This window comes from Danio rerio, chromosome 5, assembly GCF_049306965.1.
Source record: "Danio rerio strain Tuebingen ecotype United States chromosome 5, GRCz12tu, whole genome shotgun sequence".
Taxonomy (NCBI): Eukaryota; Metazoa; Chordata; class Actinopteri; order Cypriniformes; family Danionidae; genus Danio; species Danio rerio.
Window position 1 is genome coordinate 28,005,623 of NC_133180.1, and position 19,043 is coordinate 28,024,665.

At 34.4% G+C, this 19,043-nt stretch overlaps 1 protein-coding gene across 2 annotated transcripts; it reads left to right on the forward strand.

The window, feature by feature from the left end:
• Positions 1 to 5,027: 5,027 nt before the first annotated feature.
• hdr (hematopoietic death receptor) lies at positions 5,028 to 15,211 on the forward strand. 2 transcript variants are annotated; one of them, XM_005171798.6, is made up of 10 exons: positions 5,028 to 5,211; positions 7,146 to 7,302; positions 7,383 to 7,511; positions 7,658 to 7,769; positions 8,112 to 8,203; positions 9,936 to 10,028; positions 10,123 to 10,163; positions 10,267 to 10,548; positions 14,473 to 14,509; positions 14,601 to 15,211. In XM_005171798.6, the coding sequence occupies exons 1-10, from the start codon at positions 5,191 to 5,193 to the stop codon at positions 14,891 to 14,893; spliced, it is 1,257 nt and encodes a 418-aa protein (XP_005171855.2). In that variant the 5' UTR covers positions 5,028 to 5,190; the 3' UTR covers positions 14,894 to 15,211.
• The last annotated feature ends 3,832 nt before the right edge of the window (positions 15,212 to 19,043 follow it).

Consider the following 19,043-nt stretch of genomic DNA (forward strand, 5'->3'; position numbering starts at 1 on the left):
TAGCATCATTTACCATAACAATGTAAACCTATCACTGTCTGTACGTATGTTAGTGTGCTCTTCATACTGTTTCTATTCTAATTAGCAGTTAAGTGAAATAAATAAATAAATTGAAATGCTAATTAAAGTATAAATAGCTGAAGTGAACAAATAAATTTTCTCTACCAGCAAATATTAATCGGACAACAAATATAAAAGCAGAGGTTGCACTATAACATCGTCACCAATGACTCCAAAACACAGACGAAAACATCAGTGGATTGTAGCTCTGACAAGGACAGGAGGCTTATAAATTACTACAAAACAGCTGCGGATGAAGTATATTGATCGCAAGTGCTGAGATTGTGATCATATTTCTGTTTTGTTCTGTTGATATGTAATTTCAAATATTCGTAGCTTGAAACAGATGGAAATATGATTGCTATTAGAATGACTACTATGGTGAAGGCTTAAACGGAGCAGTGCTCATAATATCGAGCGGGAAAAAAAAGAAAAAGACAGCTGTAAAAAATAACTTGCTTTGTATTTTTGTAGGAAACACAGTTTAGATCTGTTTAGGGTAAGAGGTGTGTGAGTTATTGCCGTCGGTCTATCACTAAATGTGAATATCGAAAACAAAACAAACTTTACTCCGCTCCTTTAGCGCCCCTCACAGAGTTTGATCCATGCTGGCATTTCTCCTCTTGGGTTTTAGGTTTTGAAAAGTGAAAAAATTTCACCACCCTGTCCAAACTTTTAGGATACCGGGTATCAGATTTGCACAATCCATTTGCACAACGATTTGGCCTGTTTCCCTCACTCAAAAGCTTAACAGAGCTCCTGCGCGTAGCTACGGTTGCTAAACTACAATTGGTTGGTGGCGGTTTTTGGGTTTGGCTTAGCGAAGGGTAAATTAAAACACACATTGCCTAAAACAAACAGTCACTTTTTTCTTATAAAAAGGGAAAACAAATAACTTGCACTTTTGAAAACAAAATTTATTAATTTCCATGTTTTCAAAAGTAGAAAATATAACTTTCAATGTAAATAATTTTATTGTAATTGAAAATATGCTGTCTCAAGTCAATGTAATGCAAACGCGCAATGTGTAGTTACATTTTTCAAGAGGGGTGCCCGCGAATGTTGCACTGGACTATACCTGTGCGTTTGATGCAGAAGTATAAATCAGCCTTAAAGCGGTGGTCCACGGTTTATTTTTAAGGCTTGGTTGTGTTTATAAGATGCAAAGCAATGTGTTCTCATGCTTTACTTGTAGAAAATTCCGTTATTTCTTTATATATCTTTGATTATATACAGCTACTCAGCTAACATGAAAACAACTATACAATATTTTCTAAGTTCCTCTGAAAGGCCTGCCATCAAGAGGCTCTGTTTGGTCAGCTGACATAATGTGCTGTGATTTGTGAAATCGGCACCACGTGATGCCCCTACAAGCACACGTTAGCTGCCTAAATCAGACAGAAATATGAGGAGCACACAGCTGAACCTCACGCCGGCTCTCTACAATAAAATCTGACAAGTGACTTTCATATATATTCGGAATAAACATGTGTAAGTAATATGAAATGATCCCATATATTTTGCGAGTTTGTTATTTGCGATGTAGAATGCAGGGAAAGGAGCAGCAGAGAGCGACACTGCAGCGCTGGTGAAGATAGTAAGTGTTTACAGCAGTTTGGCGGATAAATATGGATTTGTAGCCAAATTGTTGGCAGTGCCAAACAGCATTTCCCGTTGTTTACATCCTTGTTTACGTCCTCACTACGACATACCATTAACTCTAGGAACTGTGCATGTAATAAATTAATTTTAACAAATAAAAATACTTACAGGTTGTGGCTCACAATCCACAGCTTCCTAAGTTGGTCGAGTTTTTAGCCAAATCCAGCACTAAAATATTTTTTCATAAATCTCTGGAACATACTTTAAATTAAATTGTAAGCACTTCTCTCTTTGTGTCGTGTCCTTCAGAAGCCCAAATACAGAAACAGAAGATGCTCTGTGGAAATAGCAGCGTTTAGACAGCATTTTACCTTTCTTTGGCCACGCCCCTTCGATGCGCAGGGTGTGTTTGTGTAGTGAATCCGCGTAACCTGGTGTTTCTGATCTCACAAGCCTGGATGTATTTTTGTAGTCCATAAACTTTGTTCTCTGTAGGCTTTGCTAAGCCAATGTCTCCCTTTGTATAGAACTTTGAGCGTATTACAGAGATGTTTTTTTTTTTTGTTCATACAGCTACATTACACATCAACTGAAGTTTAAAATATAATATCGTAGTGGACCACCCTTTTAACAGAGCATGGTCACGTGACTCCGGTAAGGAAAGTAATTGAAAAAATTGACCTGGAAAATGTTATCGATTATAGGTTCTGAATGTCGATTTCAATTACATTTCAATTAATCGCCCAGCCCTTTTCAGGAGTTTCTGTCCACTATTTTATTGTGCACCAAGGTTTAGATGGCATCAGGCACACTTATTCAGATGAATCACCCTAATCTAAACAAACATGGCAATTGTTGAACACCAATGATTAAATAAGTATCTCTTACTCATCGATTTTATGTTTATATACTTCATATTAGGCATTTAACAAGATTGTCCACCTTACTGGTGGACACCAATGTATTAAACAGCAGTATCACACAACTGTATCAAACAGCCCCCAAAATATTTATTTATTCATTCATTTTATTTCCGGCTTAGTCCTTTTATTAATCAAGGGTCGCCACAGCGGAATAAACCATCAAGTTATCCAGCATATGTTTTATGCAGCGCATGCCTTTCCAGCTGCAACCCAACACCGGGAAACACCCATACCTCCTTACATTCACACTCATACACTATGGCCAGTTTAGCTTATTTAATTCACCTATAACACATGCTTGGAATGTGGAGGAAACCAGGGCACCTGGAAGAAACCCACGCAAACACGGGGAGAACATGCAAACTCTACACAGAAATGCCAGTTGACCCAGCCGGGGCTCGAACCAGCGACATTCTTGCTGTGAGGCCCCCAAAACAGATTTTTATTTATTATTCTTTATTGTTTTTCAAACTATTTTATATAATATTTGAGTTAAACATGTCATTAATTTGCCCTGAATCACTTTTCCTAATATTCACATTCATGTCCAAACAATGGAGGGTTAAGTTATGCGTTAAAAAGTACAGAAATGACTCTAGCAAAAATATATATGTAATTCTAGAAATGGCTATCAAACCAAACTTCTGATTTTGCCCTATTATTGTGGACTGCTTTAATAGTGGTACTGTTTGATGAACTAGTACAAAAGCCTTCAAACGATAAGTTACCAATACTGTTTATCTGTCCAACATCCATGTTATACTTAGGCCTTTGCTTCAAATTATGATTCTTGTGCCTTGTATAACTTCTGTAAATGGTGAATGTTGTACAGGTTAAGAAGACAGTTCCGAATCATGCAAACGTACTGTAAGATATCAGTTAAAAAGAAAACACTATATAACACTGATATGCAGGGGTCAAGAGCTTTTCTAGTGCTAAATATACTTGTTTGGTATTGCCAGGCCAGCTTTGTGGTATATTGTATGTATGATTATGAACATTTTGGATGTTTTCTGTACAGTAGAGTTTGCTGATGTATATGCAGTCTTTTGGAAATAAACGTACAGCTGAAGAGAGCTGCAACTCCAGCAAACGTTGCTGATGATTTATTGTCTTTCCATGTGCTCGTGATTTTTATTTAATCATTTGAATCAGGCATTTGTGAAATCTGCCATGTGTTTCTTATTCAGAGCACACTGTAGTTTAAAATAGTCTTTCTTTCTCAGAATTCTTTTCAACAAATAAAATGCACATTTTGTCATTTTTAGCACACTTGTTGAAAATAAATGAACTCAGCATTCATCACAGAAGTTTAAACGGACGTAAAAACAGATGAAAATGTGATCGAAACATCAATTCTGAGTCTCAGACATGCAGCAATTTACATTCATAAAAGGCTGATGCAAAGTCCACAGTTGGCAGTCTTATCTCAAACCACCCCTCCTTTTTCCTGAACTTTCTTATCTAAGGAGACACAAGTGACTGAAGATTCAGCCCTGGCTGTCATGGTCACCCAGAGGTTTGTTTGTCATCATTAATGGAATATCAGTCAAAACAATATTCAGAAATCTGAATCAACAATAATCTACATCCTAGTAAAATCCCAATTTCAAGATTACAGCCAGGCTTTCATTGCTGTGTACATCGTTGTGTACTATTCAGGCAAGTACATTACAGAAAAGTGCTTTTGTCACTGAATGTATGCTTGTTTGGCAAGGCAGAGGGACGAAAACTAGATCAGTTTTCAGGAAGCTACAAAACGATGTAATGACTAGATTTGCAGAAAAGAAAGAAAGATGCTTTTATTGAGGCACAGTAACGTCTTAAAACAGACCATTCAGATGTTGTAGTTTATCTGGAGAACAAATCGCTAATACAATAACTTTGTTGAAATCGCAGTGTAATCTAATATAGCTAATGAATGCGTCACGTGGTCGAGTGTGTTTGCTGGGAGTGAAAGGACTGACCTTTGTCTGCATTCTGAAGCGGCCCTATGAAATTCCCCTCAGACTTGGTAAATGAATAAACAAACAGAAGTCCCACCTTCATCCGTGCTTAAGCCTCTTTCCTGACTTGTACTCAACAGTCCCAGTATCTCACTGTCACACTCAACTGTCTGCAAGATAGCGACGAACTGACACAAGTGGCCTTGCGTTTAGGAAATTGATAATAACTGTTTGGATAGAGTGCGCGTTCAGATAGTCTTTGTGGGGAAATATCATCATTTAGGATCTAATGAAAACGACATATTTGAAAACTGAAAAACTTTTTTGGAGTAGTTATTTGACAAAGTTTAAGCGGGCTATTAACGTAACACGTTCGAATTTATGAATTCTACTACGTCGAGGGCTGTTGAATAATTATTAGATCACGTGACTGGACGGAACTTTTCTAAGAACGCCGCGTAGTTAATATTAATGAGCTCCTCCTCAGCAATAGTATGATTTGTCAATGCGTGAAGAAGAAGCGCTCAACATCATGTTGTCTGGACCGGAAGTTTTCAGCTAAATACTCAAGAGGTACGCTATCTATCATCAGTAGGATGGCATTGGGACGCAATCTACATTCGGTCATACGGAGAAAGTGAGATAATGATTGGACTACTATGAGATACATTACTTTATTGGTAAGTGATTTCATCCTTTATTTAATTTGTGGTTAGGTAACGTTACAGTAACTATATTTCCGTCAATGTCGCTATTAAGACACTTTAAAAGTTGTTTACTTTATGACGCGTTAAATATAGACGTGTTTGGACTTGTCGACGGCGATAACAGTCACCTGGCACATCTGTCAAATTAGGTTAATTAATTATTTAATTTCAAAAACATTTATTTTAGACCTGATTGTAGTGGCAGATCATCATACTTGCAATACTAAAATCTGCAATCTGATGTTTAAAAAATGTTGAGGAAATCATCTTTAAAGTTTATGAAAGCTATTGGCCTACTAACGAGTTACGTATTTTTATTTATTCAATATAACTTTAATTATTTTTATTGTAAGAAATCTACAAGAAGTCTTCGTGGAACATGATCTTTACTCGATACTGTAAAATAAATTGTCATAAAAGACAAATCAATCATTTTGAAGCATAGACATGTGTTTTGCCTTTTGCTAAGCATATACCTGTATAACATAGTTCTAGTTCTAGTTTGCAGGGGCATATATGTGATGTTATACTGTCTAAAATGTACATACTGTCCAAAATTTGAATATAGAATAAATGTATGTAGAAAAAATATTAGACCACTTGACAATTCTGTGGATTTACTGGCTGTATTAGGTATGAGTTTGAGTAAAATGTTAACATTTGTTATATGGGACATTCTACCAGAAATGTACATTAACGGTCCATGAATTGAAAACATAAATACAGTGAATAAAAAGTATTTCATCCCCAAAATTTCTAAAATGGACTGATGGTTGATTTCTGTAAGTTGTTCTGTGAAGGAATATGTCATTTATTTGGATCTCTTTTTTTTTTTTGTTTATTAAAAACACTTTTACAAATTTACAAACCGAATCATTGTCCTTCTCCCAATTGAACCTAGACCTTTAATAGTTTTGTGGTATGCTAAAAACTATTATTTAGAAAAAAATAACCACCTTCAGAAATAGCAAGTTTAAATTATCATTCACATCAATTGATTTGAAAGAAATTATAAATAAATTCTACAAATAAATACTATCTTACAATTGTCCTTATGTTTCTGTCAATCCTGTCACAGTTGCATTAAATTTAATATAGAATTAGTGCAATGCATGTTTAAGGCTATGTATGACACGAAATTGACATCATTTAATAAAGAAGCTGACAGTGACCAAGGATGCGTTCTATTATTGAATTGTATGATTTTATCCTTGTTTTTGTCTGATTTTTTTGAGGACGACAAGCTTAAGGTCCTGTCAGATTTTTTATAAGTGAAAATGTATGTTTCTGGTAGGATGTTCCATATTCTATTATGGTTTGATGTTTTTTTTTCTTACAACCCTCAAACCAAAAATATTTTCATTCAGCATTTTTTTTTTTAAATGACAATTGGTCAAAATAGCACGATTTTATTTGTGATGATTTGAAGATGATCAAATAACAATTTCTTAACTCATTTAAAGTTATAATGTTTTTGTGTATTTTAAAATGGGAGAAAACCTATAATTGCAGCAAATGCAATGGTCCAACATAAATTCAACATATCAATTTAAATAAATTCAAATATAAATTTAAAACAACTGGGACACTTATTACATAAAATCTCAATTTCATCTCCTTAAAGGTCATATCTAGTCTAAATTCTCTCAAAGCAGGACCCGTTACAGAACATCAGTATTTAAATCATCTGATATCATCTTCATAATACCCGCACCTCTACCCTAGTATGACTCAAGAAAGACTAAAGTATCTAAAACATATGCAACTCAAAAAGGTGTGCTAAGTTTTATACCAATAGGTGTCAGTATAAGATCAAACAACCCTTTTAAAGAGGATTACAGAAAGCTAGTATTAACTGAAGCTGTATATTTTACATTTATCTGCTTTTTTTGTTATTCTGTGTGTAGGTTTTGCTGTTACTAAATGTCATAAATGCTGCTAGAAGTCATGGGGATCTGGCCTGGGCTCACAGATCTGTCAAGAACAGATTAAGCCGAGATGTTTCATGCAGGGAAGGCTTGGAATATCCACATGAAAACATCTGCTGTCTCAACTGCCCTGCTGGTGCGATTTTTACATCGTTTTAATCTGATTGTTATTTTGTTTGCATATCCACTCATATTCCTCCATCACATCTTTTGCAGGAACCTATGTGAAAAAAGCTTGTGCTGCTGCTGCAGAAAAAGGAGTGTGTGCACCTTGTGAGTTTGACACATATACTGAACATGACCATGGATTGTTGAAGTGCATATCTTGCGACAAGTGCCGTATAGGTAATTCTGCTGTTCATTTACAAATTTTCACTCTTCCAAGCTTTTCAGATTAGCATAAAATATTTAATGTCATGCAAACCAGATTGATATTGTGTTTATATATTGTAAATTGTCTGCTAATCTGTGTTTCTTCATTCTTTTTGTAGACCAGGAAACCATAGAGAAATGCACAAGCACCCAGAACACAAGGTGCAAGTGCAGAAATGGGTCATTTTGTTTGCCTGACCAGGCTTGTGAGGTGTGCAAGAAATGCAGCAGGTTTGTCCATTTTAAGAACACAGCTGTGATACATTTAATGTGCATTGATCAGTGTTTTCATAGCAGAAATAAAATCTGCTCATCATATAAAGTGATCTAGTCTCTTTAGCACCGCATATGCATTTCTTGTGCAATATCTTATAAACATTAAATTTGGATTTTGACAGAATGAAGGGAGCAAAATCTTTTACGTTTCATTGAAATTATTTATTTGAATTAAATTTGAAGTCTTGCATAAAACAAAAAGTGTTACAGGTTTGGAACAACGTGAAAGTGAAAAATAGATGGCACAATTTTCATTGAGATGGAACTCAAGATACTTGTGTTTTTGTTTTAACACAGATGCAAAGAGGATGAGGAAACTGAAAAAAGCTGCACAGCCATTTCAAACACAGTCTGTAGAAAGAGAAGCTCTCCGGGAAGCTCCACCTCAAGTAAACAAAAACCTAAATATAACCAAAACCAGAATATACTGTACCTGGGGTATTTGCAGAAAGCAAAAAAGAAGTTGTTGCAAAAAATTGTAAACATAAATATATATTTTTATGTTTCTCTTGATTTTTCATGTTATTCAATTTGTTTAATATTTTCCCTAATATATTTAATGGGGTGTACTCATTTTTGCACGGTGATCTTAAGGTAAATTGTTAAGTTTTGGCTTTGATGATGTTTATGCACTTGTTAAGTGTGACGTCACACGAAGCAGCCTACGGGTCCAATCGCTCTATCAAACTGTATGGGGACTCAACAAATGGTTTATTGTTACCATTTAAAAAGCGATGTATCACTTTCAAAAATCACGACCGCAATGTTTATGTCCATGTCTAATATCCGATGGCCAGAAAGTGTTAATTTTTTTTATAAATTGATAAAATTGGTGTCTGTGTTGCAGCAAGTGCAGTTGTTGTGTACACCATGATTTTATATGAAATTCAATTTAATGTGTGATATGACGAAAAATGCTCATAAATGAATATTTTCTCAATTTAGATAAGTAGCGGCTTGGACCCGGAAACAGTATTCCGTACATCACGACTTAACAAGTGGACAATCACGCATCTAAGCATTGCTATAAGAAGTTGCTAGAAGAAAGGACATTTTCAGTGTCTGATAATATTTTTTTTTTATATTTTTTTAATTTCAAAATTATTAGCCCCTTTAAGCCATATTTTTTCCGATAGTCTACAGAACAAACCATAGTTGTACAATAACTTGCCTAATTACCCTAACCTGCCTAGTTAACCTTATTAACCTAGTTAAGCCTTTAAATGTCACTGTATCTGTATAGAAGTGTCTTGAAAAGTCTTGTCAAATATTATTTACTGTCATCATGACAAAGATAAAATAAATCAGTTATTAGAAATGAGTTATTAAAACTATTATGTGTAGAAATTAGCTAAAAAAATCTCTTAGTTAAACAGAAATTGGGGGAAAAAATAAACAGGAGGGCTAATAATTGAGGGTGGGCTAATAATTCTGACTTCAACTGTATGTAGGATTTTGGAACGCTGCGCTTTTCCGCTTGCATCTCCTTAAATTAAGTGGGGCATATTGAGGCATGGTACAATAACTGTTTTCATGGTATATCTGGAAAAGTCAAGGTTTTAGAACCACCAAAATCTTCTGTTATACTGTTTCTATGGTGTAGGTCAGAATTTTTTCTTTGTTTTTGAGGACAACAGTATCTTCAGCAGAAAAGATATCCAAACATGCTGTTTTAAATTGTAAAGAAATCTGTGTTTTTGAAATGAATGAAGACAGCAGAAGTCAATGATTAATTTTAATTAATTATTAATTAATAATTAATTATTAATTATTATAGACATGTTTACTGCTCCAAAATAAATTTTAAATGTTTCTCAAAACAAAATATATTGTGTTCAAAGGGTAAAGTTTTAGTTTTTACCTACTGTAGATATTAAAAATTTATATATTTTAGAGTAGTAATCACAATACCATGAAACCATGATATTTTTTTTTATCCAAGGTTATCAACCGTGCTTAGATATATCACATAACCTGCTTTCTGAAATACTCCTCAGATCAAATGTAGCATGTACACTCACATTGGAAGGAAATCATAATTGGTTGCTTACACATTCTGCTCAACAAAGATTTCTTTTGCATAATGTTTAATGCTCTGGTTTTATCCTATTTGTCCCACAGTGACTTTCATTGTTATCATGCCATTAATTGTATTGCTGGCATGCGTTTTGTGCATCGTCTACTGGACAAAGTCAAAACAAAATAAAACAGCAGGTAAGTCACACATTTTAAAACTTTCTTTAGATTATTCCAGACATTTCTTCTAACTACACCTTTTTTTGCGTCACAAAATGTTTTTCAACTCCAGTAACATCACGAAGTCCAAGGGAGATGGTTAAGATCTGTATGGTAGGAAAAGTTTACACTGCATTTCTCAGCTTTTACATATTTTGGATGAAACTGAACACTGAAGCAAAGACTACATGTTAGTTACGTGTCTGTCTGCCTGTAGGGTGACAGTGAGGAGGTCAGAGAGGAGAAGCAGAATGATCACAACTCCAGGATTGATGACTCCTCTCAGCTCCAGCCGTTCCTCGAGCAAAACTATGTGGTGGGTACCAGTGTTCCCCATCCATCAGAGGCAGAAAAAGACAAGGGGCTAGGGGACAGTCTTCCTAACACCGCCAACTCTTCACAAACTAGCCTGGCCATGTGTGCTGTGCCCAGTGATCTGCAGTCCTGCCACACTAACCAGTCAAGCAGCTCTGTACTTGCCTGGCAGCCTCCTGCTTTGGTGAGAGTTGCTACTTTTATTTGTCTTAACATCACTGTTGCCTAAATCTCTACTCTTGATGTCTTCTAAACCTAATTGCTTTGCTACTGGTTATATAACAAAGTAACTATCTGTTGGTGTCTGCTCTGTAGTAGCCTGCTTTAATGTTTGTGTTTCAGTGCTGTCATATTTTCACTGCAAGGCTTTCTTAACATGAAATTTAATGTGGAGTGTTTATGTTTTGCAGTTTGTTCTCAGTTGTCCTCTTAAAGTGACAGACACTTGTCAATATTAGTGATAATATTTTCCCCTTTTTAGCACTTTTGAATCTGTGGCTTGTTCTTTAAACTAATTGAACAACTAGCTAAACACTCTGGGTTGTAGAGTAGATTCAGAGTTGACAAAAACAAACAATTCCAACCTGGCTTAGATCTGGGGTTATACCAATACGGAGGTTCAACCAACTTTTTTTTTTGAGTTTTAAGTTTGACTTATTCTGACATGGGGAGTTTTTTTGTTTCAGTTGGTTTTAGTTTTCAGCTGAATTGAGTTTGATCCATCTGTTGATTTTGAGTTAAGTGCAACGAGCTCCAATATTACCATTCACTGTGGCAACAGCACCAGACAAAAAGACTCAATTCAATTCAAGTTCGATTCTTATTACTGTAATATTATCTCAGGTAGGTTATTGAACTAATAGCCTATTTATTATATGGAATAATAATTTAACTCCGAATAATGTTTGTTTTAATTAGCATTAACATTGTTTTTATAACCACTCTGTCAACACAAGACTTTCAAGATACAATACTACTATACATATATGATATAATTTTCCCTTAGAAAATTAAATTTTTTAAACATAATTACGTAATTTTATTTGGTAAGAAAAACATTTGATATACATGTCCCTAATTTTCAAATGTTAATCTAGTTTGGGTTTGTAATCTCTTACCTGCTCTGGAGTAGAGTAGCAACGCATTGCTAAAAAGTAATTTTTGAATTCATGGCAAACTTATGTGAAGAGCAATCTCTGTGCTGGTCTTAGAAAGTCATGTTACTCCATTAATCAATAACTAATGTGATATTTTATCAGAAACTCGCCCTTTATTGTAAAATATGTTGTACCTCCTGAGCCCAAATTTGTAATGTATTACAATGACATCTTTATAATTGAACAAGGGTTATAATACTGAGATAGTGATTTTATTTTCTTTCTTTAAAGTGCAGCTAATAAGTACAACCATGATTTTGCGCCCAACAATACACCTAGCACAATAAGGTGCAAGATGTGTTTGCCGTGATGTGTTTCTATTTTCAGACCAGCACAACCCTAATTTTCACGTTTTGCGTCAAGTTGTTTAAATAGCAAATCAATTTGTGCCACTTTGTGGACTCATGGGTGTGCTGGCCTGAAAAGGAGGTATGTTAAGGCGCATTGAGTTACTATTTTTAAGAACTGCAATGGCCGTTGACCAACTAAAACCTGGTCTAAAGTCCAGTGCAGATCGCATTAGTTATGCGCCTATGCTGGTCCAAACGGCTTACACATTGCTTAAGACACACAGGATGTACAGCAATACACAAATAATGTTACATATGAAAAGGAATTAAAGGATTAAAATATTACAAAAATGATTATTTTCTACATAAATATCAAAACCACTACCTTAATGCCTTCATGTCTGGGGCTTTTTTAGTTTATTCATGACAATTTGCATTTGTATAATGCTATTATTATTATTATTAGCAGTATTGTTTATTATTTGCATATTTATGTTTATTTAAATAAACAAAGGTTTTAGAGACGTATGCATCACCATGGGGCATAGCATTTGTGTTTGGATATAACTCAGTTGTTTGACCACAGGTTTTTATTATTGTTCATTTATTTGTGAGCTGGAAACTAGTAATGAATTTAGAAATAGTTTTGAAACAAATCTTTGCTCTCAACAAACTAAATTAAATATGTAGGCTAATGGATGTCTTCAGTGAAGTGCATACAACATCGTTTCCAGGAAAGTAGAGTAAAAGTAAAATAAAGAGAAAGTGAAGACGCTGGATTGGGGAGCCTCGTTCGTTCTTTATCCTCGTGCTGAAGATAGTCTGTTTATATGTTTTCTCGATAGTAAAGTCTTCAGTTTTACCTCTTACAAAGTCCGGCATGTAAATAGCAAATGCGCCATGGCGTGACACAACTGGGAATGTGAGATGAGACTCTGATTAGTTTATTCTCAAAACACACCCATAACTCATTAAGAAAATAAATACAACCCTGTTAGAGCATGTGCCAGGGCTCAAAGTGTATTTTTCCGTCTTTAAAATGGCACAAATGGATTCGGACACGCCTTTAATGCTTTAGCACCATGTGCTTTAGACTAGATCGTTAAAATAGAGACCTTTTATGTTCAAATATATTTGAACAGCCACATGCTGGCATCTCCTGGTGTAACAGTGTATTTGATATGTTTATTTGAAGCATGAAGGTACTTTGCAAAAGTTGTTTACTTTATTTTGATTGTTACTATGGCTGCACGATTAATCGAAAAATATCGATTCAACCTTACATCTTAATACAGCTTTTTTACGATTCAGCTAACCATATTTTCAAGGTCAGGAGAGAAGCGTTAAGGCAGCCGCACAAGTCTTCACAGCAACAAGGACGCTTTCAAATGGCCTTAAAAAGTGTCACATACTGTATTTATAAGCTATAATTCACCCAAAAATCACACGTGAGCTGACACGGTTTACTACAGAGAAGACGCGCACCAACTATGTCTACTTTAGTGAACAGAACCTGCATAGGCTGTGAATAACAGCTAATAAAGTTGCAAATAACGTTCAGTTAGTTGCACAGAGCGATCGTTGAGAGCCATGTGGGAAGTATGATTTGCGTGTGTTTTTTTTTTTTTTCTCACATTGACGGCAGCCATAAGCCGCACTCGGAAGTGAAAGTGAAACTGGCGCGCACATCATTTAAATGATAATATCGCATTTTGTATCGCAAGTTTTTTTCTTTCATAGTGAACACAGTGTTGGCAATGCAAATAAATGTTTACTGGGTCAGTATAACTACTTTAGCCTATATAATGTTGAATAAAATGCAGAAGGGAATTTGATCATGACAAATGTTTGATTTTACCTGTGAAAAAATAGTCTAATAATGTTGTCAATGACATAACAAGCATATGTCTCAACAATAATAATTCAACTTGAGAATTATGAATGGTTGAATTATGATGTCACTTTACTGTTAATTAACAACCAGGACAAATAAGTCTGTTCCAAGTATTCAAAATTTTAAATTTTTTAACCAACAGTAGACCTTCACATAGGGCTAATATTATTGCTGTTGTTTTACAATATCTTTGAGATATTACAATATTAATAGCGTCCTCATATTAATCTTTATTTTACATCTACAGAATCGTGACAAAAATTGTGATCTTAATTTTAGGCGAAAAAATTGGGATTCATATTTTAGCCAGAATTGTGCAGCCCTAATTGTTACTATGAAGAATAATATTTTGATTGTAGCTAGAAGCTTTTATTGTAGTACTCTGAGGATTTTTTTTTTTTTTTTTTTGTAAAACAAAATAACAATGCAGTGTTACTGAAAAAAAAACTGTCTCTGAAGCTGTTTGATAACTTTGACACCTGCTCTCTGTGAGTGGCAGTATTTTCACAGGAACTGTGCCTGTAAATATTTTGATAGACTCTCAAATCCCTGAAATGTAGGAATCATTTGGAAATTTTGCATTAATCAGGCAGTTGTAAATAAAATAATTAATTGAAAATATGTCATGCACCTCTTAAATAATCTCCATTTTTGGTTGTCAGTTTGAGGTCACTGTCATGCTGTGTTTAATAAAAGCCTAACAGTAACAGTCTTGTACCAGTCTTACTTTGCATTTTTGATTATGTTTATGTTATCATCTCTTTAAGGAAAGCGAGTCATCAAGAAGACTTGTTCCTTTGAGCGGTAAGGTTATACAGTTCTCTGAATTAACATTCACAAGTGAATTAATTCAGCATTCCTGAAAGTAACGTTGTTGTAAAACTAACATTTTCAGGTGAAGAATCCTTGAAGAAAACTTTTGATTTCTTTGAAGAAATTGATGTCCATTATCATAACCGATTCTTCAGGCTGATTGGACTGAGTGATAATGCCATCAAAAGCGCTGAGTCACTTTTTCCAGAAGACAGAGTTTACGAACTATTAAAAATCTGGATGGAAAAGGAAGGACTGAAGGCAGATTTCAACAGTCTTATTGACGCATTAATTTATTTAGACCAGAGGCTGTCAGCAGAAAATATCATTGCAAAGGCAATAAATAATAGTTGCTTTAAATATGAAGAAGAGTGACTGAATGCTACTATTGTCACCCTCTTAGCATTCTCAGTGGACGAAGGTACAGTATGCTTTTCAGTTTCATTTTGTCCATTGCTAAAGTGTTTCTCTGACAAGGTATTTATTATGTTAGCAAATGTTTAAACTTTTAGATTTGTTGGTCACGAACATTAGTTACATTTAAAATGACAAAACAAAGTATTTAAGACATCTGAGGTTATGAAATTTGTAGTCAGAAACTTGGCAATGTTTTTTTCTTTTTCTTTTCATGTTGTATATATTTGATGTGTGCCATGTGATAATTTTGTTAACTAATAAAGGAATTCATTTATACATTTTTCACCTAATTAGATTCACTTAACATAATTACTCTGTTCAATCATTACTGTAAATGCATTTAATAGTGCCTAAATCTTCTATTTTAGAAAAAAAAACTGCATTTCAGCTTGCTCACCACAAGAGGTCACTAACACGTTTTACAGTTAAGTAACTGTTATTGTTTTCTTTAGTAAAATGAACTTCGTTTACTAATATTATTCAGATAAGACTGCATATTTTAGGTTATGTTGATTAAAATAAAGTCTTGGTGATGTAGCGCTGATTTAAAATGAAAATATTAGTTGATACTACTAATTGAATGATAAAGCCTGGACACTGTTGGCCAACTCTGCTCCCGCCCACCACCCACCGCAGAGGGGCTCATTTACAGAAATCACCAACTCCTACTATTAGTATTAGTATTACTTATATTAATTTGCAAATGTTTTCAAATACCGTCTGACAACTCTATCTGTATCTAATAAAAAGTGTGGCCGAATTGACTGCATATTTGCAATACACATCATGTATGATTTTTGTTCAAAGTCCCTGAAAGCTTGACAGCGCAATCTCATTTACAGAATGATACCAGCCGAGTACAGCGCGTGTCTGTGAGAGATGCGCTATCCTTACAAACTTTCCTTTGGTTTTAGTCCCTGAGTCATCAGGGGTTGCCACTGCGAATGAACCACCAATTACTCTGGCATATGTTTTACTGGCGATTGCAAATACACTCTTAAACACACACACACTGCGTTTCTTTGGACTGTTGGAGAAACTGTAGCACCCACAAGCTGAGAATTCTGAACAAAAAGGCCTCCTGGTTAAACTGGAACTCGAACCAGCGACCTTGAGGCGACAGTGCGTACAAGGTGCTGCAGCGTGTGCCACTGATGTATCTTATTAATGCTTACTTATTAATGCTTATATCACTAGCCTTCATGTGTTTCTCTACTGGGGATTTTTCCTTTTGCTCGTTCTCTCTATTGCCTCCATTAGTTACATTTTAAAAATAAAACAAAGTATTTAAGACATCTGATGTAATGAAATGTGTAGTTGGCCATTTTTTTTGTGTATTTATTCGATGTGTGCCATGCGTCAATTTTGCTAATAAAGGAATTTGTTTCTACATCTGTTTTTACTTAATTTGTGTCACTTAACATGATTACTCTGTTTAATCACTGTTGTAAATGCTCTGAATATAGTGCCTAAATCTCTTGTAGGACGTTTATTAAAAATACAATATATAAAAACTGCACTTCAGCTTGCCCACCACGAGATCACCAACACGCTTTACAGTTAAGTAACTGTGTGGTGTTATCACACTTTTTCTTTTGTCAAATTCATTCACTAATATTGTTCAGATAAGACCGCATATATTAGGTTATGTTGATTAAAATAATGTCATAGTGGTGAAGCACTGAGATAAAATTGAAATATTAGTTAATTCTATACTTGAATTAAAAAGTCTGGAGTCTGGACACTGTTGGCCAACTCTGCTCCCGCCCACCACCCACTGCAGAGGGGCTCATTTACAGAAATCACCAACCCCCAACCCCAAATGATTACTGTTTGTAATATTTATTATTATATTATTTTCCAAATGTTTCCTAGTCCCAGCCATGTTTTCATGGCCTTGTATTAGACTCATCAGACAACACAGAATGAACTCTAATAAAAAGTGAGGCTGAATTGAGTGCATATTTACAAGTGAGCATATATGATTTTTGTTCAAAGCCCCAGATAACCTGACAGCGCGATCGCATTTACAGAATAATACTAGTGGAGTACAGCGCGTGTCTGTGAAGAATGCGCTATCCTCACAAACTTTCCTTTGGTTTTAGACACTATCAAGGCGAGGGAACCGCCAATTACTCTGGCATATGTTTTACCAGCAATTGCTTACACACACACTGGATGTTTTTAGGCTGTTGGAGAAACTGGAGCACCCACACTTATAGAATTCCATACAGAAAGACCTCCTGACCAAACTGGGACTTGAACCAGCAACCTTAAGGCGGCAGTGCTTACAACGTGTCGTGTGCCATTTAATGCTTACTGTAGCCTATATCACTAGCCTACATGTGCTTCTCCATTAGACATGAGCTGGTATAAGTTTCTGACGGTATGATAACCTTAGATATAAATATCACAGTATCATGGTGTTCACTGCAGTAAAATAATTAATTTTTTGAAATGTCTTAGTAAAAAGAAATAAAATCCACATTGAACACAATATACCACATTGTAGGAAACATTTATACTATTTTGGAACAGTAAACATGTCAGGCTGAGGCTACAAAATTAAAATACACCTTTGACTTCTACTATCTTCATTAGCTTCAAAAACAAAGATTTTCTTACAACACACACAGAAAAAAACACACACAAAAAAACCCTGCTACATATTTAGAAACAGTATAACAAAACATTTTTGCAGTTTTAATACCCTGACTTTTCCAAACCAGGGTAAACCTTGAAACTGGTTATCGTCCTATTCCTATTCTCCATTGGGAGCTTTTTCCTCTTGCTCGTTCTCTCTTTTGCCTTCATTAGTTAATTTTAAAAAGTGAAACAAAGTATATTAGACAACTGGCGTTATAAAATGTAATGTCTGAATTTTTTTTTGTGTGTGTGTGTATATAATTGATGTGCGCCATGCGACAATTTTGCTAATAAAATAATTGATTTATACATCTGTTATTACTTCAATAGTTTCACTAACTGCATTTCAGCTTGCTGGCCACAAGAGGTCACTAACATGTTGTACAAATAGGTAACAGTGTGTTATCTCTTTTTTTTTTTTTTTTTTTTTTTGTCAAATGAACTTCATTCACTAATATTGTTTAGATAAGAGCATATTTTAATGTATGTTGATTAAAAGAATGTCATGGTGGTGAAGCCCTGATATAAAATTTAAATATTAGTTGATTCTACTAATTGAATGATAAAGTCTGGAAGCTTTTAAAATGATTTTTCATTGATTTACTTTGTACATTTTAATAAATAAAAAATTTCATTAAAAGCATTTTCTGCATAAAAAATATAATATTTCGATCACAAACCAAGCTATGTCCCAGAGGCACTTCTTTGAAATTGCATGTAGAAAAACATTAAAAACATTAGTGTCTAATTTTTTTTAAGTATTACAACTATTTATTTTATATACTATATTTCCGTATTACAGCAATTTATTTGTATTCTTTTCTAGTGATAAATAAAAATAAAATAAAAAATTAAATTTTCTATAAAAAAACAGGCTACAAAGTTATGTCCCCCAATATAAACAACCCTGTCACGCCAGCAATTCTCCATCTATAGCAATTTAGACTCGACTCTTATATGACATCAAAGACACCCTATCAAAGTGACACCCTTCAGCTCTCTTTAACAGCATTGTGCAAAAGAAGGAAAGATAAGTGTGTGTGTGTGTGGGGGGGGGGGTATGGTGAATACGTTATAAAAAACAATGGGTAATTTAATACATTTTATAAACAATTCTCGTTAAACAAAGATACACCTATTTTTTGTGCAAAAAAAACAGTTGACATGATTACAATACAAAATATGAATTCATTGTCACTGAAAAAAGATACGAGAAAAAGAAAGAAAAATAATAATAAACAACAAGAAATAAACTTAAAGGGTAAGACGTTTAAGAATCAGTTGCTGTATATAAATTAATGAAATAAATGAAAAGTATACAAAATGATAGTACTTTTTGCTTTCTTATTTTCAGCTAATGAAATGTTATTTAAATAATGACTAAATTCTTGCAAAAAATACAGGAAAATGTGGTATTAGTACATATGATAAATTTGCATTTGTGGATATGGAATTTACAAAG

Excerpts from the sequence above, each read along its gene's own strand:
- hdr (XM_005171798.6), top strand. The coding sequence starts at position 5,191 with ATGAGATACATTACTTTATTG. Across the intron at positions 8,204-9,935 it reads TCCGGGAAGCTCCACCTCAA|TGACTTTCATTGTTATCATG; the intron begins GTAAACAAAAAC and ends TTTGTCCCACAG. Across the intron at positions 10,164-10,266 it reads AGATGGTTAAGATCTGTATG|GGTGACAGTGAGGAGGTCAG; the intron begins GTAGGAAAAGTT and ends GTCTGCCTGTAG.